General features: G+C 43.4%; 1 protein-coding gene across 1 annotated transcript; it reads right to left on the reverse strand.

The window, feature by feature from the left end:
- Positions 1-19,983: 19,983 nt before the first annotated feature.
- Positions 19,984-24,925, reverse strand: LOC127332465 (ATP-dependent Clp protease proteolytic subunit 6, chloroplastic). Its single transcript, XM_051358769.2, has 9 exons — positions 24,765-24,925; positions 24,635-24,669; positions 22,740-22,809; positions 22,404-22,608; positions 22,211-22,276; positions 20,893-21,033; positions 20,739-20,792; positions 20,517-20,609; positions 19,984-20,433 (listed from the first exon to the last, which is right to left on the reverse strand). The coding sequence occupies exons 1-9, from the start codon at positions 24,830-24,832 to the stop codon at positions 20,386-20,388; spliced, it is 780 nt and encodes a 259-aa protein (XP_051214729.1). The 5' UTR covers positions 24,833-24,925; the 3' UTR covers positions 19,984-20,385.
- Positions 24,926-25,473: the final 548 nt, after the last annotated feature.

Consider the following 25,473-nt stretch of genomic DNA (forward strand, 5'->3'; position numbering starts at 1 on the left):
GGACACAAATGGCATAGTGGTTGGCTCAAGGATTTTGGATGCATGAGAAGTATTCCCTCTCGATACAAGGCTTAGGCTAGCAAGGTTATTTGAAACAAACACAAGTATGAACCGGTGCAGCAAAACTCACATAAAAGACATATTGTAAGCATTATAAGACTATACATTGTCTTCCTTGTTGTTCAAACACCTTTACCAGAAAATATCTAGACCTTAGAGAGACCAATCATGCAAACCAAATTTAAGCAAGCTATATGTATTCTTCACTAATAGGTGCAAAGTATATGATGCAAGAGCTTAAACATGAGCACAACAATTGCCAAGTATCACATTATTCAAGACATTATACCAATTACCACATGTAGCATTTTCAACCATATAACAATTAACAAAGCAGTTTCAACCTTCGCCATGAACATTAAAAGCTAAGAACACATGTGTTCATACGAACCAGCGGAGCGTGTCTCTCTCCCACACAAGCATGAATTTATTCAAACAAAACAAAAATAGAAACACACAGACGCTCCAAGTAAAGTACATATGATGTGACCGAATAAAAATGTAGTTTCAAGAGAAGGAACCTGATAATTTGTCGATGAAGAAGGGGATGCCTTGGGCATCCCCAAGCTTAGATGCTTGAGTCTTCTTGAAATATGCAGGGATGAACCACCGGGGCATCCCCAAGCTTAGACTTTTCACTCTTCTTGATCGTAGTATATCATCCTCCTCTCTCGACCCTTGAAAACTTCCTTCACACCAAACTCGAAACAAACTCATTAGAGGGTTAGTGCATAATCAAAAACTCACATGTTCAGAGGTGACACAATCATTCTTAACACTTCTGGACATTGCTCAAAGCTACTGGAAGTCAATGGAACAAAGAAATCCATCCCACATAGCAAAAGAGGCAATGCGAAATAAAAGGCAGAATCTGTCAAAACAGAACAGTCCGTAAAGACGAATTTTAAAGAGGCACCAGACTTGCTCAAATGAAAATGCTAAAATTGAATGAAAGTTGCGTACATATCTGAGGATCACTCAAGTAAATTGGCATAATTTTCTGAGTTACCTACAGAGAATTAGGTCCAGATTCGTGACAGCAAGAAATCTGTTTCTGCGCAGTAATCCAAATCTAGTATGAACCTTACTATCAAAGACTTTACTTGGCACAACAATGCAACAAAACTAAGATAAGGAGAGGTTGCTATAGTAGTAACAACTGAAGGAGATATGCCCTAGAGGCAATAATAAAGTGGTTATTATTTATATCTTTATGTTTATGATAAATGTTTATATATCATGCTATAATTGTATTAACCGAAACATTAGTACATGTGTGATATGTAGACAAACTAAGAAGTCCCTAGTATGCCTCTTAACTAGCTTGTTGATTAATGGATGATTAGTTTCATAATCATGAACATTGGATGTTATTAATAACAAGGTTATATCATTGTACGAATGATGTAATGGACACACCCAATTAAGCATAGCATAAGATCTCGTCATTAAGTTATTTGCTATAAGCTTTTGATACATAGTTACCTAGTCCTTATGACCATGAGATCATGTAAATCACTTATACCGGAAAGGTACTTTGATTACACCAAACACCACTGCGTAAATGGGTGGTTATAAAGGTGGGATTAAGTATCCGGAAAGTATGAGTTGAGGCATATGGATCAACAGTGGGATTTGTCCATCCCGATGACGGATAGATATACTCTGGGCCCTCTCGGTGGAATGTCGTCTAATGTCTTGCAAGCATATGAATGAGTTCATAAGAGACCACATACCACGGTACGAGTAAAGAGTACTTGTCAGGAGACGAGGTTGAACAAGGTATAGAGTGATACCGAAGATCAAACCTCGGACAAGTAAAATATCGCGTGACAAAGGGAATTGGTATTGTATGTGAATGGTTCATTCGATCACTAAAGTCATCGTTGAATATGTGGGAGCCATTATGGATCTCCAGATCCCGCTATTGGTTATTGGTCGGAGCGAGTACTCAACCATGTCCGCATAGTTCACGAACCGTAGGGTGACACACTTAAAGTTGGATGTTGAAATGGTAGAACTTGAATATGGAATGGAGTTCGAATATTTGTTCGGAGTCCCGGATGAGATCCCGGACATCACGAGGAGTTCCGGAATGGTCCGGAGAATAAGATTCATATATAGGATGTCATTTTATGTGAATTAAAATGTCGCGGAAGGTTCTATGGAAGGTTCTAGAAGGTTCTAGAAAAGTCTGGAAGAAACCACCAAGGAAGGTGGAGTCCACATGGGACTCCACCTCCATGGCCGGCCAACCCTAGTGGGGGTGGAGTCCCAAGTGGACTCCCCCTTAGGCCTCGTTTGGAAAGAGTGAATTTTAGTGTTTCCTAGCGTATTTTCTAACGTGTTTTGGGTGTACACCCAATTCCTGTCTCCCAACGATGAAACACGAGTGTAAAAAACGCGAGAGCCACCTCGCGTCTGAAAAACAGGCCCATCCAACGTGTTTACACGGGTTTATTCAGACTTACACAACTAGAAACCGGGCTGCCAAATGGGCTATAGAGTGTATTTTCGAGTAATTGATTGGCCCGGTATAATACACGTGCATCTAGTTAGAACCCGGCCTGCCAAACAAGGCCTTAGGGGGCCGGCCACCCCCCCCATATGGGAGGTGGAACTCCCACCTCTAGTGGGAGTCCTAGCTTGGGTAGGTTTGCCCACCATATGGAAGGTTTTGGGTTCGGGTCTTATTCGAAGACTTGGAGACCAACACTTGGGGTTCCACCTATATAATGAGGGGCCAAGGGAGGGGGCCGGCCACCCCAAGACCACAAGCTGGCCGCCCCCCTTGAAGTGGCCGGCCACCCCCTCCCAAACCCTAGCCGCCCCCCTCTCCTCCATATCTCCCGCGTAGCTTTAGCAAAGCTCCGCCGGAGTTCTCCACCGACACCACGCCGTCGTGCTGTCGGATTCAAGAGGAGCTACTACTTCCGCTGCCCGCTGGAACGGGAGGTGGACGTCGTCTTCATCAACAACCGAACGTGTGACCGAGTACGGAGGTGCTGCCCGTTCGTGGCGCCGGAAGCGATCGTGATCAAGATCTTCTACGCGCTTTTGCAAGCGGCAAGTGAACGTCTACCGCAGCAACAAGAGCCTCATCTTGTAGGCTTTGGAATCTCTTCAAGGGTGAGACTCGATACCCCCTCGTTGCTACCGTCTTCTAGATTGCATCTTGGCTTGGATTGCGTGTTCGCGGTAGGAAATTTTTTGTTTTCTATGCAACGTTATCCTACAGTGGTATCAGAGCCGTGTCTATGCATAGATGGTTGCACGAGTAGAACACAATGGTTTGTGGGCGTTGATGCTTTTGTTATCTTTAGTTTGAGTACTTTGCATCTTTGTGGCATAGTGGGATGAAGCGGCTCGGACTAACTTTACATGACCGCGCGTTCATGAGACTTGTTCCTCGTTCGACATGCAACTAGTATTGCATAAGAGGCTTTGCGGGTGTCTGTCTCTCCTACTATAGTAAAGATTCAATTTACTCTTCTATTGAAAACATTAGTATCAACGTTGTGGTTCATGTTCGTAGGTAGATTAGATCTCTCTCGAAAACCCTAAACCACGTAAAATATGCAAACCAAATTAGAGACTTCTAACTTGTTTTTGCAGGGTTTGGTGATGTGATATGGCCATAATGTGATGATGAATATGTATGAGATGATCATTATTGTATTGTGGCAACCGGCAGGAGCCTTATGGTTGTCTTTAAATTTCATGTTGAGTAGTATTTCAAAGTAGTTGTAATAGTTGCTACATGGAGGACAATCATGGAGACGGCGCCATTGACTTTGACGCTACGCCGACGATGATGGAGATCATGCCCGAAGATGATGGAGATCATGTCCGTGCTTTGGAGATGAAGATCAAAGGCGCAAAGACAAAAGGGCCATATCATATCACATATGAACTGCATGTGATGTTAATCCTTTTATGCATCTTATTTTGCTTAGATCGCGACGGTAGCATTATAAGATGATCCCTCACTAAAATCTCAAGATAATAAAGTGTTCATCCTTAGTAGCACCGTTACCAAGTCTTGTCGTTTCGAAGCATCTCGTGATGATCGGGTGTGATAGATTCAATAAATACATACAACGGGTGCAAGACAGTTTTGCACATGCGGATACTAAGGTGGCCTTGACGAGCCTAGCATGTACAGACATGGTCTCGGAACACGTGATACCGAAAGGTAGAGCATGAATCATATGGTTGATATGATGAACACTTTGAGTGTTCGCCATTGAAATCACACCTTATCTCGTGATGATCGGGTTTAGGTGTGGTGGATTTGGTTCGTGTGATCACTAAGACAATGCGAGGGATATTGTTTTGAGTGGGAGTTCACCTAGATTTTTAATTATGTTGAATCAAAATTTGAACTCAATTTGTCATAAACTTAGTCTAAACTTTTGCAAATATATGTTGTAGAGATGGCGTCCCCAATCAATTTTAACCAGTTCCTAGAGAAAGAAAAACTTAAGAGCAATGGTAGCAACTTCACCGACTGGTTTCGTCATGTGAGGATCTTCCTCTCTGGCAGAAATCTGCAATATGTGCTTGATGCACCGCTAGGTGACCCTCCTGCAGAAACTGAAACCGATGAAGTAAAAGTTGTTTACGAGACTCGGAAAACTCGGTACTCTCAAGTTCAGTGTGCCATCCTGTGCAGTCTGGAATCCGATATTCAAAAACGTTTTGAGCACCATGATCCTCATGAGTTGATGAATGAGCTGAAAGCTATATTCGAAACTCATGCGGCTGTGGAATGCTATGAAGCATCGAAACATTTCTTCAGCTGTATGATGGAAGAAGGCAGCTCCGTCAGTGAGCACATGCTCGCCATGACCGGGCATGCGAAGAAACTCAGTGACTTGGGAATAGTGATTCCTAACAGACTGGGGATTAATCGTGTCCTTCAATCACTGCCACCAAGTTACAAGAACTTCATGATGAACTACAATATGCAGAACATGAACAAGGAGTTACCTGAACTCTTTGGCATGCTAAAAGCTGCTGAGATTGAGATCAAGAAAGAGCACCAAGTGTTGATGGTCAACAAGACCACCAGTTTCAAGAAACAGGGCAAGTCTAAGGGAAAATTCAAGAAGGGTGGCAAGAAAGCTGCCACGCCTCCTGTGAAACCTAAGAACGGCCCTAAGCCTGATGCTGAGTGCTATTACTGCAAGGAGAAGGGACACTGGAAGCGTAATTGCTCCAAATATCTGGCTGATCTGAAGAGCGGCCTTGTCAAGAAGAAGAAAGAAGGTATATCTGATATACATGTTATAGATGTTCATTTCACTGGTTCTCGTTCTAGTACCTGGGTATTTGATACTGGTTCGGTTGCTCATATTTGTAACTCGAAATAGGAACTAAAGAATAAACGACAACTGCTGAAAGATGAAGTGACGATGCGCGTTGGAAACGGATCCAAGGTCAATGTGATCGCAGTCGGCACACTTCCTCTACATCTACCTTCGGGATTAGTTTTAAGCCTAAATAATTGTTATTATGTACCTGCATTGAGCATGAACATTATATCTGGATCTTGTTTAATGCAAGACGGTTATTCATTCAAGTCTGAGAATAATGGTTGTTCTATTTTTATGAATAATATCTTTTATGGTCGAGCACCACAAAAGAATGGCTTATTTCTGTTAGATCTCGATAGTAGTGATACGCATATACATAACATTGATGCTAAACGAATTAAATTGAATGATAATTCTACTTATATGTGGCACTGTCGTCTTGGTCATATTGGAGTGAAACGCATCAAGAAACTCCATACTGATGGATTACTTGAATCACTTGACTTTGAGTCACTTGATAGATGCGAAGCATGTCTAATGGAAAAATGACAAAGACTCCATTTTCTGGTATGATGGAGCGAGCTACTGACTTATTGGAAATCATACATACCGATGTGTGCGGACCAATGAGCGTAGCATCGCGCGGTGGTTATCGTTATGTTCTAACCTTCACAGATGATCTGAGTAGATATGGGTATATCTATTTCATGAAACATAAATCCGAAACTTTCGAGAAGTTTAAGGAATTTCAAAGTGAAGTAGAAAATCAACGTAACAAGAAGATTAAATTTCTACGATTTGATCGTGGAGGTGAATATCTGAGTTATGAGTTTGGCATGCATTTAAAGAAATGCGGAATACTTTCACAATTGACACCGCCGGGAACACCACAACGAAACGGTGTGTCCGAACGTCGTAATCGAACTCTCTTAGATATGGTTCGTTCTATGATGTCTCTTACTGATTTGCCGTTATCATTTTGGAGTTATGCATTAGAGACAGCAGCATTCACTTTAAATAGAGCACCATCAAAATCCGTAGAAACGACACCGTATGAATTATGGTTTAATAAGAAACCTAAGCTGTCGTTCCTGAAAGTTTGGGGTTGCGAAGCCTATGTAAAGAAGTTACAACCGGACAAGCTAGAACCCAAAGCGGAGAAATGCGTCTTCATAGGATACCCTAAGGAAACTATAGGGTACACTTTCTATCACAGATCCGAAGGCAAAATCTTTGTTGCTAAGAACGGAACCTTTCTTGAGAAAGAATTTCTCACTAAAGAAGTGACTGGAAGAAAAGTAGAACTCGATGAGATTGATGAATCTATACTCGTTGATCAGAGTAGCGCAGTACCGGAAGTTGTACCTGTACCGCCTACACCGGCAACAGAGGAAGCTAATGATAATGATCATGAAACTTCGAACGAGGAAACTACTGAACCTCGCAGATCGACAAGGGAACGTGCCACTCCTGATTGGTATGATCCTTGTCTAAATGTCATGATTGTGGATAACAATGATGAGGACCCTGCGACGTATGAAGAAGCGATGATGAGCCCAGATTCCAACAAATGGCAAGAAGCCATGAAATCCGAAATGGGATCCATGTATGATAACAAAGTATGGACTTTGGTAGACTTACCTGATAGCCGAAAGGCTATCGAAAATAAATGGATCTTTAAGAGAAAAACAGATGCTGATGGTAATATTACTGTCTATAAAGCTCGACTTGTCGCAAAAGGTTTCCGACAAATTCAAGGAGTTGACTACGATGAGACTTTCTCACCTATAGCGAAGCTAAAATCTGTGAGGATTTTGTTAGCAATAGCTGCATTTTTCGATTATGAGATTTGGCAGATGGATGTCAAAACGGCGTTCCTTAATGGAGACATTGAGGAAGAGTTGTATATGGTACAACCCAAAGGTTTTGTCGATCCTAAAAATGCTGACAAAGTATGCAAACTTCAGCGTTCAATCTATGGACTGAAGCAAGCATCAAGAAGTTGGAACCGACGCTTTGATAAGGTGATCAAAGACTTCGGGTTTATACAGTGTCATGGAGAGGCCTGTATTTACAAGAAAGTGAGTGGGAGCTCTGTAGCATTCCTGATATTATATGTAGATGACATATTATTGATCGGGAATGATATAGAACTATTAAGCAGTGTTAAAGGTTATTTGAATAATAGTTTTTCAATGAAAGACCTTGGTGAAGCATCGTATATATTAGGCATCAAGATTTATAGAGATAGATCAAGACGCCTAATAGGGCTATCACAGAGTACATATCTGGACAAGATTCTAAAGAGTTTAGAATGGACGAAAGTAAGAAAGGATTCTTACCTATGTTACCAGGCAAGGTCTTGAGTAAGACTCAAGGACCAGCTACGGCAGAAGAAAGAGAAAGGATGAGTAATATCCCCTATGCCTCGGCAGTAGGATCTATCATGTATGCCATGCTATGTACTAGACCAGATATAGCACATGCTGTTAGTTTGACTAGCAGATATCAAAGTGATCCAGGAATGGAACACTGGACAGCGGTCAAGAATATCCTGAAGTACTTAAAAAGAACTAAGGATATGTTTCTTTGTTATGGAGGCGACCAAGAGCTCGTTGTAAATGGTTACACCGATGCAAGTTGGAACACTGATCCTGATGACTCTAAGTCACAGTCTGGGTACGTGTTTATATTGAATGGTGCTGCAGTAAGCTGGGCAAGCTCGAAGCAGTGCACGGTGGCGAAGTCTTCAACAGAATCAGAGTACATAGCGGCTTCAGAGGCTTCATCAGAAGCGGTATCGATGAAGAGGTTCATTGTAGAGCTCGGTGTGGTTCCTAGTGCATTGGACCCATTAATCATTTACTGTGATAACATGGGTGCCATCGCCAATGCACAAGAGCCAAGGTCACACAAGAGGCTGAAGCATATCAAGCTGCGTTACCACTCGATTCGCGAGTACATCGAAGATGGAGAAGTAAAGATTTGCAAAGTACACACAGATCTGAATGTAGCAGATCTGTTGACTAAAGCTCTCCCTAGGGCAAAGCATGACCAACACCAGAATGCCATGGGTGTTAGGTATATTACAATGTAATCTAGATTATTGACTCTAGTGCAAGTGGGAGACTGAAGGAGATATGCCCTAGAGGCAATAATAAAGTGGTTATTATTTATATCTTTATGTTTATGATAAATGTTTATATATCATGCTATAATTGTATTAACCGAAACATTAGTACATGTGTGATATGTAGACAAACTAAGAAGTCCCTAGTATGCCTCTTAACTAGCTTGTTGATTAATGGATGATTAGTTTCATAATCATGAACATTGGATGTTATTAATAACAAGGTTATATCATTGTATGAATGACGTAATGGACACACCCAATTAAGCGTAGCATAAGATCTCGTCATTAAGTTATTTGCTATAAGCTTTTGATACATAGTTACCTAGTCCTTATGACCATGAGATCATGTAAATCACTTATACCGGAAAGGTACTTTGATTACACCAAACGCCACTGCGTAAATGGGTGGTTATAAAGGTGGGATTAAGTATCCGGAAAGTATGAGTTGAGGCATATGGATCAACAGTGGGATTTGTCCATCCCGATGACGGATAGATATACTCTGGGCCCTCTCGGTGGAATGTCGTCTAATGTCTTGCAAGCATATGAATGAATTCATAAGAGACCACATACCACGGTACGAGTAAAGAGTACTTGTCAGGAGACGAGGTTGAACAAGGTATAGAGTGATACCGAAGATCAAACCTCGGACAAGTAAAATATCGCGTGACAAAGGGAATTGGTATTGTATGTGAATGGTTCATTCGATCACTAAAGTCATCGTTGAATATGTGGGAGCCATTATGGATCTCCAGATCCTGCTATTGGTTATTGGTCGGAGCGAGTACTCAACCATGTCCGCATAGTTCACGAACCGTAGGGTGACACACTTAAAGTTGGATGTTGAAATGGTAGAACTTGAATATGGAATGGAGTTCGAATATTTGTTCGGAGTCCCGGATGAGATCTCGGACATCACGAGGAGTTCCGGAATGGTCCGGAGAATAAGATTCATATATAGGATGTCATTTTATGTGAATTAAAATGTCGCGGAAGGTTCTATGGAAGGTTCTAGAAGGTTCTAGAAAAGTCCGGAAGAAACCACCAAGGAACCATGGCCGGCCAACCCTAGTGGGGGTGGAGTCCCAAGTGGACTCCCCCTTAGGGGGCCGGCCACCCCCCCATATGGGAGGTGGAACTCCCACCTCTAGTGGGAGTCCTAGCTTGGGTAGGTTTGCCCACCATATGGAAGGTTTTGGGTTCGGGTCTTATTCGAAGACTTGGAGACCAACACTTGGGGTTCCACCTATATAATGAGGGGCCAAGGGAGGGGGCCAGCCACCCCAAGACCACAAGCTGGCCGCCCCCCTTAAAGTGGCCGGCCACCCCCTCCCAAACCCTAGCCGCCCCCCTCTCCTCCATATCTCCCGCGTAGCTTTAGCAAAGCTCCGCCGGAGTTCTCCACCGACACCACGCCGTCGTGCTGTCGGATTCAAGAGGAGCTACTACTTCCGCTGCCCGCTGGAACGGGAGGTGGACGTCGTCTTCATCAACAACCGAACGTGTGACCGAGTACGGAGGTGCTGCCCGTTCGTGGCGCCGGAAGCGATCGTGATCAAGATCTTCTACGCGCTTTTGCAAGCGGCAAGTGAACGTCTACCGCAGCAACAAGAGCCTCATCTTGTAGGCTTTGGAATCTCTTCAAGGGTGAGACTCGATACCCCCTCGTTGCTACCGTCTTCTAGATTGCATCTTGGCTTGGATTGCGTGTTCGCGGTAGGAAAATTTTTGTTTTCTATGCAACGTTATCCTACAACAACTTCCAAAACACAAATATAAAACAAAATTACTGTAGTAAAATAAACACATGGGTTATCTCCCAAGAAGTTCTTTCTTTATAGCCATTAAGATGGGCTCAGCAGTTTTAATGATGCACTCGCAAGAAATAGTATTTGAAGCAAAAAGAGAGCATCAAGAGGCAAATTCAAAACACATTTAAGTCTAACCCACTTCCTATGCAAAGGAATCTTGTACACAAATAAATTCATGAAGAACAAAGTGACAAGCATAAGAGGATAAAACACGAGTAACTTCAAGATTCTCAACATAAAGAGGGGAAACTTAATATTATTAAGATGCATATAACCATGTTTCCCTCTCTCATAATAACTTTCAGTAGCATCATTGATGAAATCCACAATATACCCATCACTTAAAACATTCTTATCATGGTTCATATGCATAGAAGTGTCATTAATTTTGGCATAAGAAGAGTTCTTCTCATTAATAGTAATTGGAGCAAGATTATTATCAAGAATTTGAACATGGTAAACAAGTTGCATATTAAGGGAATTGTTTTTGGTAATCCAATCATGACTATGACAAGTTTCATAAGGATAGTTATAACCTATATCATCGCATTCTTTATAATAATCATCAAAGGTCGGAGGCACAGTGTCATCATAAGAAATAGAATAGTTATCTTTCACAATCGGTTTATCTGTGACCATACCATCATTGTTATTAGAAGGAGATGTATCAAACACATAATGATCAGTAGCAAAAGGATTTTCAAAAACCTCTTCCCCAAGCTTAGAGCTTTCTATATCATTATGGGAGGAAGCATGGATAGCACTGATACTATGGCAATTATTATCATCATCATTTTCAGAATTAGTTTCCCAGAGATTTGCAATATCAAAAGTAGTGTGCTCATTCAAATCATGATCACTAATGTATGAAAAGGGCATAGGAAGATCATTGTATTCAGATTCATTATCATAATAATCATTAGGAGCAACATACTTACGGTTACCTAGCGTTATCTCATTCACGCGGGGATATGCCGTTACCTCTTTCTCTTTATTCTCCTTCTTCTTCTTCTTCTTCTTCGTTCCCTTCTTCTTCTTCTTCTTCTCTTCCTTTTCCTCGTTCCCTTCTTTAGGAGGAAGAGGCTTGAAGGGTGGATTGTCCGCATAACCTGATTTACTTTCAGAAACAATAGAAGAAATTTTCATTAATTAGTTCAAAACACACAGCGGTCCTATCATATTTTGGCAAGGTGTCATCTTCTAAAATATTTTGTATGTAAGTATTTGTATGGCTATTATCAATGCAATAAGAAAAACACCCATGCAGGACGTCATCAATATCAAGATCACTCATATGTAACAAAGAGATTTTTCTTGAGAGCTCTTCACACCACAAAAATAAAGTAAGTTCATCATGCTGATTAGGAGTAATTTCATCATCACAATACCAATTTGTAGCACTCATGGGGTTCAAATTATCATTGTAGGAGCATTGAAAATTGAAATGACCCACTCCATGGCAAAGTTCACAAATAAAAGGATAGAGGGCACACACTTTTTTACCAAGATCATCTAGAGCCCTAAACCACTTTCTAGTTTTTTCATTAATATGATGGATACAATATTCATCTTTGATTTGATTAATTCCACAAGGTCTATGCATTCCACAAAAATTAACATACTTATAGGAAATAGCATTCTTAGGAGTTTGAGCATGCTTATTGGCATCATTAACAACAATTTCATTCTTCATGCAAGCCTCTTTAAAAGGTTCATGATACTTATCAAAATTCTTCTTAGGCAATTCAAAATGAGAAGCAAAGGCTCTATAAAGATTTGCAGCAACTTGAGAGTCAAGACCATAAGTAGCACTCATATCTCGAAATTTATCAGTATCCATAAAAGCTTCAATGCATTCATAATCATAATTTATACCCGACTCTTCACCTTTGTTGTTCTCCCATCCTTCAGCGTTCTCCTCAATCCGATCAAGAAGATCCCACCTAGCTTCAACCTCCTTGCTTGTGAAAGATCCCTCCGAACAGGCATCCAGATAGTCCTTGTGTTGTCATGAAAGCCTCGCATAAAAATTGTTAACAATAACATTACGGGGGAGCTCATGAATGGGACATTTGAGCATTAATGACTTCAATCTCCCCCATGCTTGAGAAATACTCTCTCCATCACGAGGATAAAAGTTATAAATATAATTCCTATCAATATGCACTTCATGAGGAGGATAAAATTTAGAATAAAAGAGTGATACAATTTCCTCCCAACCAAGAGAATGACTATTCTCCAACAATTTATACCAATGCGCCGCTTTACCAGACAGCAAAACAGAGAATAGCTTCTTCCTCAATTCATCCATAGAGATACCTGCACACTTGAATAACCCGCATAATTCATGCAAAAACAGTAAATGATCTCCAGGATGGACAGTTCCATCCCCTTCATAGCGGTTATCCATAACACGTTCAATAATTTTCATGGGTATCTTGAAAGCAGTACTTGCAGTAGGTGGATTTAAAATATCACAAGCATCATTAGAGTTATCGCATATGGGAGATAAAGCATTATCAGAACAAATTTTCTCCCCTAAAGATGGGAAGCTAAAAAGATCACAGAAACTAGCTTCCCCAAGCTTAGACTTATCCATAGCATTAGCAGTGATTGCGTTCATACCAATAACATTGCTACTAGCATGCAAATGAGGTTCCATAGGTTCTTTAATTTTCGCATCACACAATTCATGTCTTAACTTAGGAAATAAATTAAAAAGCTCATAGTTGTTTTCCATTATGCCTTACTAGTGTAAAACAAGAAACAAAAAGATGCAATTGCATGATCTAAAGGAAATAGCTTCGAGTACTTACAACGATGCCGGAAAATAGCTTAGCAGCCGAGATCCGGAGTGTGAGTACCTTTTACCTTTCCTCCCCGGCAACAGCGCCAGAAAAGTGCTTGATGTCTACTCACGCTTCTTTTCCTGTAGACAGTGTTGGGCCTCCAAGAGCAGAGGTTTGTAGAACAGCAGCAAGTTTTCCCTTAAGTGGATCACCCAAGGTTTATCGAACTCAGGGAGGAAGAGGTCAAAGATATCCCTCTCAAGCAACCCTGCAATCACAAAGCAAGAAGTCTCTTGTGTCCCCAACACACCTAATACACTTGTCAGATGTATAGGTGCACTAGTTCGGCGAAGAGATAGTGAAATACAAGTGGTATGAATGAATATGAGTGGTAATAGCAATCTGAATAAAATATGGCAGCGAGTAAACATGCAACAAAACAGTAAACAAACGGAGATTCGATGCTTGGAAGCAAGGCCTAGGGATCCTGCTTTCACTAGTGGACACTCTCAACAATGATCACATAATAGAACCACTCTACACTCTCTTGTTGGATGATGAACACCACTAATTGTGTAGGATTACACGAACCCTCAATGCCGGAGTTAACAAGCTCCACAATATTCGATATTCATGTTTAAATAACCTTAGAGTGCATGATAGATCATTGCAATTACACCAAGTACTAACATAACATGCACACTGTCACCATCACACTATGAAGGAGGCATAGATCACATCAATACTATCATAGCAATAATTAACTTCATAATCTACAAGAGATTACAATCATAACCTACGCCAAGTACTACACGATGCACACACTGTCACCATTACACCGTGGAGGAGGAATAGACTACTTTAATAACATCACTAGAGTAGCACATAGATGATATTCAACTAGATCACATAAAGAGAGAGATGAACCACATAGCTACAGCGGAGCCCTCAGCCCCGGGGGTGAATTACTCCCTCCTCATCATGGAGACAGCGATGGCGGTGAAGATGGCGGTGGAGACGGTGGAGATGACTCCGGGCAATTCCCGTCCCGGCGGCCTGCCGAACAGACTTCGTCCCCGAATTGGAGTTTCGCGATGGCGGCGGCTCTGGATGGTTTTCTCTGGTTTCGTCAATCGGTGTCGAGGAATTAGGTCAGGAGGCTTCAAATAGGCGAAGAGGCGGAGTCAGAGGGGCCACGGGGGACCCACACACTAGGGGGGCGCCCCCCCTTGGCCGCGCCTCCCTGTGGGGTGGGACCCCCCTGGCTCCCCTCTGGCCCTTCTTCGGTGCTCTGGAAGCTTCCGGGCAAAATAAGATATTGGGCGTTGATTTCGTCCGATTCCGAGAATATTTCCTTACTAGGATTTCTGAAACCAAAAACAGCAGAACAAAGAAGCGGCCCTTCGGCATCTCGTCAATAGATTAGTTCCGGAAAACGCATAAATATGACATAAAGTATGCATAAAACATGTAGGTATCATCAATAAAGTGGCATGGAACATAAGAAATTATCGATACGTTGGAGACGTATCAACACGTCAGCGACACAGGGAAATTTCGTCTCCCACTCCCGCCAAATCCCGCCCCTCCCGCCGCGCATTTCTGACTCCCAACACATATCCCGCCGCCGATTCATTTTTCCTATCCCGCCGATTTGTTTCTCCCTCCCACCGTCCACCCTCCGCCGCTACCCTGTCCCATTCCATGGCGCCGCCACAGCCCCCAAAAAGATAGCCAAGAAAGCGGCCAAGAAGTCGTCGGGCAATGGGACGAAAGGGGCGAAAGCGCCGTTCGCGAAGCCGCGGAAGGCGCCGCCTCCGAAGAAGAAGCCGGAACGATGGACCGATGATCAATGGCAGCAAGAGTCGGCTGACGCGTCTTCTACTGCTACACCTGCGTCGGCGACGGAGCAGACGGAGAATGCTCAGCACCGGGCGGATCGCGACGAGGTCATCGTGATCGACGGGCCTGCGTCGACTCAGGATACGTCGCCGTCGGCCAACCCCTTCTTCTAATTTAGCATGCACTATGGTCTGTAACATGATCGCGCGCCCAATACTTTGATCGCCGCTACTCTGATCGTGACGGTTCGGCGGGAACGATCTCTTTTGAATGCAACAATTTGAATTTCTGATTGGGGGCGGCGTTTGGGGGACGCGGCTGGGGAGCGACGTCCCCCAAACGCGGCACGAACAAAACACGTCCCCTAAACGCTCGATCTGGCGCTTGTTGGGGAACGGTTTGGGGGACGCGACTGGAGATGCTCTTAAATCACCCTGTTTTGGAGGAACACTCGAACGCAGTTTTCAGCCGGCTGTCAAACGATGCCTTGTTGCGCATCCTTGGGAGTACGAGGCCGGTGGCCACGATTCAGCGGCACAGATCGATGCTGGTCGAGTACTGGTGTTGAATCGCCCGTCGTCACCAAGCCAGTCGGCATGGGTACGCACAGCGCGGCCATCGCCGCTCTGCATGCCGTCAGGATTCCTTCGGTGGATCCCACGACAGGGGTTTTTCAGCCCTGCCTAGGGTTTCCTTCGGCGAGGGCGGCGGCAGGTGCACCAGGCTCCAGCAGGGAGATGGATCTCCTGCCGGGGTTCACGTCCACCCCGATGCACGCGCCGATGCCATGGGGCCAGCCGCGTCCGACTGCTTCCAATGGCGCGCCGCCGGTTGCACTGCCGCCCTTCGGCCGACCCCGTGCGCGTCGGTAGCCGTCTACTCCATCAACGCCCCGCTTTCTGACCGCTTCTCCAGCGCCCTGCAATCCGACCGCTGCTCCGGCTCCTTCTCCGCCTCCTCCAGGATTTGGGGTGCGCCCTCCTGCACCACATGCCAGCGCTGGTGCGCGGCCTCCTCCTCCGACGGGCCCGCTTGCTCTCCACCCCATTGTAAGCAGTCTATATCCCTTTCTTATCTGATTGATGTGAATGTAGATCGGACTGATGACAATGTAAATTCGATTGATGTAGAACTGATTGATACCAAAGTAGAAAGGATTGATGTCAATGTGCGTTGCATGTTTGTCATAAGCATGTCAACGATGAGTAAGGTGATCTTGAGCTTGATATTGCCATGATGGACTTGAGATTGTCATGGAAATGATCTGCTTGAGCTTGTCATGGCCATGATGATCTTGAGCTTGTTATTGCCATTAGAGCTCACCAATGCAAGTATCGCTCACTCTTGTCATTCTCATTGCATCTGTAGAACTGCCTCTTCCTAGAAACCTTCCCAGATGGGCCCATAGGGGAGGCATGGGACATTGTCGCCCGGGTGCAGCTTTGAGACGCGAGTGAAGGGTTCATGGAAGCCCACGGCAGATCACCGCGCCTAGGGTTCACGCCCGGCATCCTGCTGACATGGGGCACGGTTCTAGAAAGCGATTGTCGGCGTTCTTTGTGCAGCTTGAGAGCCAGGACCTCACTGCCCTCGTAGTGCCGCCCTACATGAAGCATCACCTCATCAGGAAGTACAAGCTGTAGAACAATGACTCGCCGGTGAAGGTGGCCTTGTACATGGGTCAGCGCTGCGAGTGGAGGGTGCAGCTCCAGTGGAGGGCCCAGCGAGTCGGCTTCATCAAGTCATGGAGCGAGTTCGCTGCCAGGACTGACCTCCGCGTCGACGACATGATCGTCTTCACCCCTAAGGACGACAGCTTCCAGGTCGACGTCTTCAGGAAGGACACTTCCTGCTCCAGCAACTTCGGCTACGGGAAGCATCGCGAGGGCCCTTATGTTGATCCTCTCTATTAAGGTTTTGTGCTTGTTCTATGTATGTGGTGCTGTGAAGTTGTTAATTGTTATGCTGGCCTCAGGAGGCTGTTAAACACTTGATTTTGTGCAAAAGTGCATGTAATGTTGGCCTTTAGAGGCTGTTGAATATTGCTTTTGGACCTGGGTAGTCTGCCCCGGGTTTAAGTAGGCGTCTTACCGCTCTGGCGCTAGGATTAGGTACTAAGTACTATGTTCCATGTGTATATAAATGTGTGATGTGCTTATGATCGTCTTTGTGCTCTTGTGTAACGTTATGTGATGGTAAGGTCACCATATTTGAATATGGTGAGGAGAAGCACAACCTGTGTGCTTAAAATGGCAACCAAACACATGTGTTGTGGCTGAACACAGATGGAACACTTTTTTGAGGCATCCAAACAACCTGCACTTATGTACATACTGATGCAACTCCGGCTGCGCATTCGGTTAATTCGGTTCGGTAAATACGGTTTTAATACTTCGGTAAATACGGTTTTGTACGAGAATACAATTCGATTTCGGTAATAACCGATAAAGTTTGGTTAGGTTTCGGTAATAACCAAACTAACCAAAGTTGACGCGATTTTTTGAATAGCAAACAACTTTTGACATGAATATTTGAATAACAGACAACTTTTGGTAATAACAAAACTAGCCAAAGTGTATTCGGTCAAATGTATTTTTTGGCATGAACCTTTTGAATGACAACAACAAAGTGTATTCGGTCAAATGTATATTATATCAAGTGTTGAATAACGACATAATAACATAACAGATTAATAGATGTATAGCACGGCATCAGCAAACATCCACGCACACACGCAGGAAAACCTGCTTCGTGGCTGCCATCAGTAGCAGCATCAAAGTTTACCATGGCTGCAGTAGAAGGAAAAGGTTAACAGCTTAACGTTTCTGAATAGCTTTACAGAATAAGCTGACTGCAATCGGATAAAATATTAACACAACTACATTGGGAAAGAAGTTACCTGAATCTGAATGTGGAGGCCTGGAACCTGGAGGGGACTCGCAGGTGAAGTCCAGGACGGAAGCAGTAGGCTGCCGTTGAGTGGAATTGTGGAGGGATGGAGTTCGCTGGACTGGACTCGAGTCGTGGAGGGGGCCGAGGCGCGCACAGAGCCGCGGAGTGGTGTCCTGGAGGGGGCAGAGTGGTGGATCCTCGGGGTGGGCGTCTGCGCGTCGCTGCCTCGCTGGACTTCCGCCGCCGGACAGCCGGAGAGGTGAGATGCGGAGGGTGCGCCGCCAGCACACAGCAGGACGTGGCTAGAATTCGCGTTCGGCGCAGCCTCCGTGCGAGCGAGAGTAGGAGAGTGAGACGAGGTCACGAGGGGGCATGTGCGAGTTTTGGGATGGGCCGGGCCTTCGGAAAAGTAGAGCTGGGCTGTTCGGTTAGTTTCGGTAAAAACTGCAGTTTTTCAGTTTCTAACCGAAATAACCGAGAGGCCTATGGTTAGCACAATTGCTAACTTAAACCTTAACCATAAACTGAAAAAACTGAAAATTGGTTACAGTTAGGTTTTTTTCGGTTCGGTTTTTGGTTTCGGTTCGGTTATGTGCAGTCGGAGATGCAAAATAGGAGACCAAATGATGGGCCGAATCTGTCCCGTGGACCGTCTGCGACGCGCACTGGCGCAGTGGAGCAGGATTCCAGCCCAGCCTACCAAACGCGCCCCATATACTTCAGGAACTGCAACAATATGCATTTTTTAAAACAAGGTAAAAAGATTTACCATTTCATTAATTAATAAAGGTTTTGTTTTTTAAAACAGAGACAAAAGCTTTGCCTCATTTATTAATTAAGAAAGTTAAGAAGAGAGTGATTAGTTTTTAGGAGAAAATTGAGCAAAACCCTACAACAATAGAGCTAAGCCCACGGCAAGAATACACCCACAAGAGAGCAACACCAAAAAAAAAAGCAACCTCTAAACCAACTAAAACCGACGACTTAAGAGCACAATGTTGCAAAGAAGAAGACAAAAAAAAATACATGATAGCCTAAAAGGAGTCCAATGATTAATCCGCTGTTGAAACTTTTCTTGTACTGCTATCTTCCTTCTTTTGGTTCTAATAGATATCTTTCTAAGAGACTTCCCCGCCTTCTTGATCATGTCCTCCAAGGCCTTCCCACCAAGACGCAGACAATTTTCTTATCATATCTAGGGCTAACGGCCTCCAAACTAGCGAGCAACCCGCAAAGCTCTTTTCCAAAAAAAGAACCTTAGAGCTAGGCACCAACACTGCTCCACGGTCCAAAGAGGCGAGGGACTAGCAAGGCTCGAACTGTGGTGGCCAACTCCAAGGTCTCAAAAGAGCACAACACCGACGAAAGCACTACAGTAGAATTTCCACGCAACTCATGTAACTCTAGCGTGATCTGCAACATCAGGAGCCAAGAACTCATCTATGTCCTCGCTCTCAGAGTCAGCCGACACAACAGGCTGCGACAACTGGCAGGGGCTACCACGAGGAGAGAAAGAATTGTAGAGATGTTCTTCCTCAACCACATATGACTTTTGCTCAGTGGAGCCACGTGGAAGCGAAGCGGTGAGCTCATGTACACCAAAAAAAACATGTCTCTATCGCCGGCCGATGCGTGTCAACAACAACTTGAGACTTGCCACCTCCTCACGATGAGGGCGAGACACCTCCTCAACGCACATAGCAACCAACCGAGCAGGTTTTTAGAGGTCAACAAATCCAAGCTAGGCAAAAGCAAAGACAAACAACACATAGGGCTACTACTGCGGTACTGCGGTATTATATTACGGAGTACAAAATTCTTTCGCACCGGCGAGGCTCCACAAAGCCATCTCTTCTTTGATTTTCCATGAAAACCATATTGACTGTCGATGATAGATTCTTGAAGACATGGGTATTCCACTCCTTCCAAATCTCACACGGGACTAGCATCGCAAGGAATGCCAAGGCCTTCCTTTGTTGGCCTCTATTTTGAATCACAACTCTCCACCAATCTTCTATGGACTGAACCGCATTCAGGTTTCTAGAACATGCAGCTCAGATCAGCAAGGACATGCTCAGAACACGGCTAAACATTGGACAAACAAAAGCACGGCTAATTTAGCTCAGAGTAGCAGCACATAAGTCAACAGCACATATAAAGCCGGGCTAAACATAAAGACACTCTCAACGATCTGGCACAACATTTCTCACCGAGCAACAGCTCAGAAATCAGCAAAGCATCATACAACATACATAAATTGTTCTGCACGGCACATGCTGCCTTCCTTTGCGATCGCCGTGTCATAATGCCCTCCTTGGTCTACACCCTGAAGGACTGTCTAGGTCTACACTGAACACTCTCCTTAGCTGACACTAGCGGCGCAAGCATAATCAGCACCATTGAGCTGGCGTTACGACGACTCGCTCGCAGCCGCAACAAAATCCACAGGAGGCGAATGACATCCCATTTTCTAGCCATCCCTACGAAATTGGCAACCATGTACGTATCTAACTTGAGCTCCAATTTGCTGTGGGGTTCGCCTACAATCTTGTTTCCAGCAGTGCGTCGAGTAGTCCGAAATCCATGGCCTGGGTAAAACAGAGGGCTAAATGTAAATTTCATAGATTGCCACCACAGGTTGCTTTCTTCTGTTACGTAAAGGAGAGCTTACCTCGGAGGCAGACATGAAGCGATCCCTCTCTGTCCACTGTTGCACCATATCCACGGGTTGCCCCGTGAAAGCAGCAAACATTTTGTCAACTTTCTGCATGCACAAGGTTTCAGGAGCTTTAGTTTAATCACAGCCGAAATTGACACTGCTTCCTCAAAAAACTGAGGGGAAAACATGCCAAAATAAGGTAATAGACTTGTTCGTGGTCACAAAATCACTTACATCTCGAGCATAAACCGTTTCCCCAACTTGTCGCCTCACCTCTTCCGTGTTACCCTGCAGGTGACCCGATCGTTAGCATCAAAGCAAAACTTCAATGCTGGTAACTGTCAAATTAGTCACAGAAGATTAAAAATTAATCCCGCTACAATCGTACCTCTGATCCACCTTGAGGTTGATGAATCATTACTCTAGCATTAGGCATCGCATAGCGCATGCCCTTCTCACCGCCAGCGAGAATGATCGCTGCTTGGCTAGCAACAACACCAAAGCACACTGTCCCAACTTTCGGTTTGATCTGTTTGTGGGAATACACACAAATATCTTAGGCGTTGGCATAGAGCATCAAAATGAAACTAATTCGCTGGGTCTACATATCACATATGTTGCAAGTCTCTCTGGTAAATGGCAAACAAAGCACTCTGTAAATTAACACAACTAATTTAAATTCACCACCGAAATTCACTCGGAAGAATTATAAATTAAACCTTCATGAAAACAAGTCAAATTCATGGCAATGATTTGTAAGAAACAAAATGTTTATATCGGCATTTAAAGTTTGGGACTGCTAACCAAAGGTTCAAAAAAGTTTTTCTCACAAGTTGTAAGGCAATATAAGACTATATGACTGTTATGCAATATCATGGGCATGCAAATCCCTATAGGATGCTATCCTGGAGAGATAATATAATACGTTTAGACAGTGCTAACCAATTGTAGCATGTAACACTCTACTGTTAGCATGTAGGAATAGGAATGTCTGATAGTAGACATTGACCAAGCACAATGTGAACGCTCTTTGGAATAGACCGTCCTTTTCCTGATTTGCAGCTTCGGGAATAAGTTCACAGTTCGTCATTTAACAGCATTAATACGTGGTCCTTTTTACTTCAACATGATATAAACAATGACACCGCACTACTAATTACAAATCTAAGGGCCTTGGATGCAATATAAGAAAATCCCAATATATGCCCTAAGAAGGAGGCTAAATAAAGTTAAAAAAAAGCGAGAGAAATAATGGTGAATCTCCATGTGTGATGTATGTACAAGACATAAACATTTTTGGCCTGGCCAGCCGAAAAGAATGCTTTTAAGGCTAGATCAGATTTGGGAAATGACATGTCGCGACTCGCGAGCAACGACAGTACCAAACCAATATAAGAAAACAACTCCTGTAAGCACTACCACGGTTTTAAGAGTATCTTTTGCATTACATTATGATTAATACTAAAAGCAAACTGCATTTTACATGTATGCTCCTACTCATTAGCGAAGGAGATCTATAAACAGAAGGCACAAAAAAAAATTGTGCTGTATTTGTGATTATTCTAGTGCCAACAACGTAAAACTTAATCATATGGAAGAAATCTTGTGCATGAACAAGAACCAAAACATTTAATGGAACTACAGAAATGAAGAATGTAGCACGAGATCTATAAACAGAAGGCATAAAATGATTATAGATGGCATACCCAGGACATGCAATCATAAATTGCTAAGATGGAATAGAGACTTCCGCCAGGACAGTTAAGATATATCTGGTAAAGAAGAAATAACTTCAATGGTGTAATAAAGCATACATATTAAAAAAATTGAGGGGCCTGCTACACATATTAAGAAAAATATTAAGTTATGAAGCTAAATGATAAAAAAAAGTACACTAACCAGAATATCACCCTCTTCATCAATAGCAGAAAGTGTGACAAGCTGTGATATTACACGCTGTGCCACTTGTGAGTTAATATATTGACCAATGAAGATTATACGATTTCCCAACAGTACCGTTGCCAGATCAAGAGGGCCACCAGGAGTCATGATAGCAGGCATTAAAGGTGGATTTTCACTCTGTGATGCCACAATTGTATTTTGCCTATAGATAATAATTTACAATGTTACAGGTGCACTTCAGTACTGACTGGAGAAAGAAATAATCAAAGCTTCTTATAGGCAACCCAGATTAAAAATAGACAAGGTCAACCATGGTAGCTTCAAATATATCACCTCAGATAAGATTGACATTGTATCCTCTCACTGAACTGTGCAGAAACACCAGGTGTTACAACATGCAGTCCTATATGTACAATTTGAGTGAGACAACAACTTAACCATTGAATATAATACAATGAAGAAACAAAACATGCACCGTGCAGAAAAATAGTGCGAAAGAATTTAGGAACAAATATTCTCCATTTTTGTGGCTTGGGTTTCAGATTCGCGAGAAGGGTGGCAGTACATAATATCGGGAGCTAGGGTTGATCACAAGGGATATCTAAGGGACAGTGAATTAACCTCCTGGTTCTGACAGCGCTTGCCCCAGTTTGTTGTGGGGGATGCTCCGACTCCCGCAATTTTGATTTTAGAAATTCTTATTGCTTCAACAAAATATGTAAAAGCTTTTTGCTTATATGGTACTCCAACTCCTAAAGAGACCTTTCCTATTACGACTTCCTATAAATAAGAAAGAGAGATCCAATGCGGATCAATCTACTTTGAACTGGTCTTTCTCCAAATTACCTGGACACAGGTCAGCATCAACTGGCTAAACTCAGCTTTGGCAACTTAGCCGATTCAACCCAGTAACTTGTTGGTGTATACTGTTTTGGTGCAAAGGCTGCAGACCCAGCCCCAAAACTAGACACGACATCCATATTACCATGTTAGTCATCATGCTAAAGACGAACTTCTTCTTCAAACCAGGTTGATATGTGCTAATACACTGCTCTGTGTCTAATATATATTTAACGTAGATACAATCTTAAACAGTTCAGTTCGACCTACAACAGGGCCATAAACCAACTTCAGAATCAGATCACATTGAAGAAATATGCACTACTGCTGTTATCTTTTTTGCGGCATATTCTTTCATCCACACACCCTTTGTTGATTCATTCTGAAATTTAGGCCCAAACATAAATGTACAAATTACGTAAAACTGTTGATGTTGGGACATTCTTGTAGCTTGAACAAAATTTTAAAAGCCTTTTGCTTATATGGTACCCAACTCCAAAAGAAACCTTTCCTAATACGATTTCCTATAATAAGAAAGACAGATCCTGTTTAGGCTGTTTTTCCTCCAAATTACCTGAACATAGGTCAGCATCAACCAGCTAAACTCAGCTTTGGCAACCTAGCCGATTCGAGTCAGTTAGCTTGTCAGCATATACTGTTTTGGTGCAAAGGCTTCAAAACCAGCCCCAAAACGAGCCACAATATTACCATGTTAGTCATCAGTCATCACGCTAAGGACAGACTTCCTCTTCAAATAATGTTGAAATCGTGCTCATACACTGCTGTGTCTAATATATACTTAATGCAGTTGCAATCTTACACATTTCAGTTCAACCTGCTACAGGTACAGGGCCATAAACCAACTTCGAAATCGGACCAAATTGAAGAAATATGCACTAATGCTGATACTATCTTTTTTTGCTACATATTCTGATATTCTTTCGCCTTGTTGATGCATTCTGGAAATTAGGCCCAAAAAGTACTGTACAAATGACCTCAAACTGTTGATGTTAGGAATAAGTTCAGCACTCTAGGGCTATAGACTCTCAGGTAACATCATTACTCTAGTTCTCTACTCTGTATGAGAGACCTAACGATCAAGATATCGTCTCAAATAGGCAGAGCAAAAAAAAAAAAAAAAAAAACTCAAAGGTTATCGGCCTGTCTATTAAGCAGCAAAGCTAAATGATTACGCAGTGCATACGACTGAATTACACAATTTTATCATCAGTTTATGCAATGCGCAGTCAATTTATTCAACGACCAAAATCTACGACACCTTAGTCCTTACTGAACCCGGATCGAATCAAACGATTCAATTCCAAACAGTGCTCCCCTACACAAACTTAATCCGTTGCTCCATCCAAACAGTACAGAAAGAAGCTCACCTCGTAGGCCTGGGCAGGCACTGCTTCCACTCCGCCTACACAGAGGAGAGCGGGCAAAGAATAGGTGAAAACGAGCAGCAGATGATTAGAAAAGCGGGAGAAACTGGGGAGGTAGAAAGGAGCTGTTTACCTGTGCGAGAGTAGGCGGGAGGGGGAGGCGCGGACGGCGAGAGGGGTGGAGATGGCCATGGGCGCCATCGGAGGCGGAGGCCGGAGGTTGTCTGAGTGCGGTGGCGAACAGACGACTGATGGTGACGAGGAGATGAGGTTGGACTCGCACGGCTTTGGGCTGGGTTGTTGGGCTGTGCTTCTGTGAACACTGAACAGACGACTGACAAGACGATGAGGTGATGTTTGGACTCACACAACTTGGTTTGTATTGCTGGGTTACAACAAAAGTTTGACAAGAAAGTAAGAAACATACATTAAAAAATCGGAAACCACCACGCAACACCCACAAACACGACAATGAGAGAATATCATGCTAACAGAGTCTTATTCCTTGAAAGCATGAAAATCTTCCATCAACTAGGAACCGAAAACATTGCATACCTGAGACACCCACTAAGCGAAATAGGAGCGCTCATCTGGTATAGTAGATACTTAGCAAGCACCTCATGCACATACTACAGAAGCAGTCACTACTATCAACCGTTGGTCCATCAAAACATAGATCTGCATAGCCCTGCCACCGTCGATACCACCATGGCGACGGACAGTGTCTCCATGAGGATTCCAACGATCCCGCCAAATTTGCACAATATTAACGTTGAGACGTCCTCCTACACGACGTGTGTGACGAATCACACACGTGATGCAAGAGAAATTACTACAAGTAG

Source organism: Lolium perenne, chromosome 4 (genome assembly GCF_019359855.2).
Source record: "Lolium perenne isolate Kyuss_39 chromosome 4, Kyuss_2.0, whole genome shotgun sequence".
Lineage (NCBI taxonomy): Eukaryota > Viridiplantae > Streptophyta > Magnoliopsida > Poales > Poaceae > Lolium > Lolium perenne.

Excerpts from the sequence above, each read along its gene's own strand:
- LOC127332465 (XM_051358769.2), bottom strand. The coding sequence starts at position 24,832 with ATGGCGCCCATGGCCATCTCCACCCCTCTCGCCGTCCGCGCCTCCCCC. Across the intron at positions 20,793-20,892 it reads AACCTCAAGGTGGATCAGAG|GGTAACACGGAAGAGGTGAG; the intron begins GTACGATTGTAG and ends GGTCACCTGCAG. Across the intron at positions 20,610-20,738 it reads AAACGGTTTATGCTCGAGAT|AAAGTTGACAAAATGTTTGC; the intron begins GTAAGTGATTTT and ends TTGTGCATGCAG.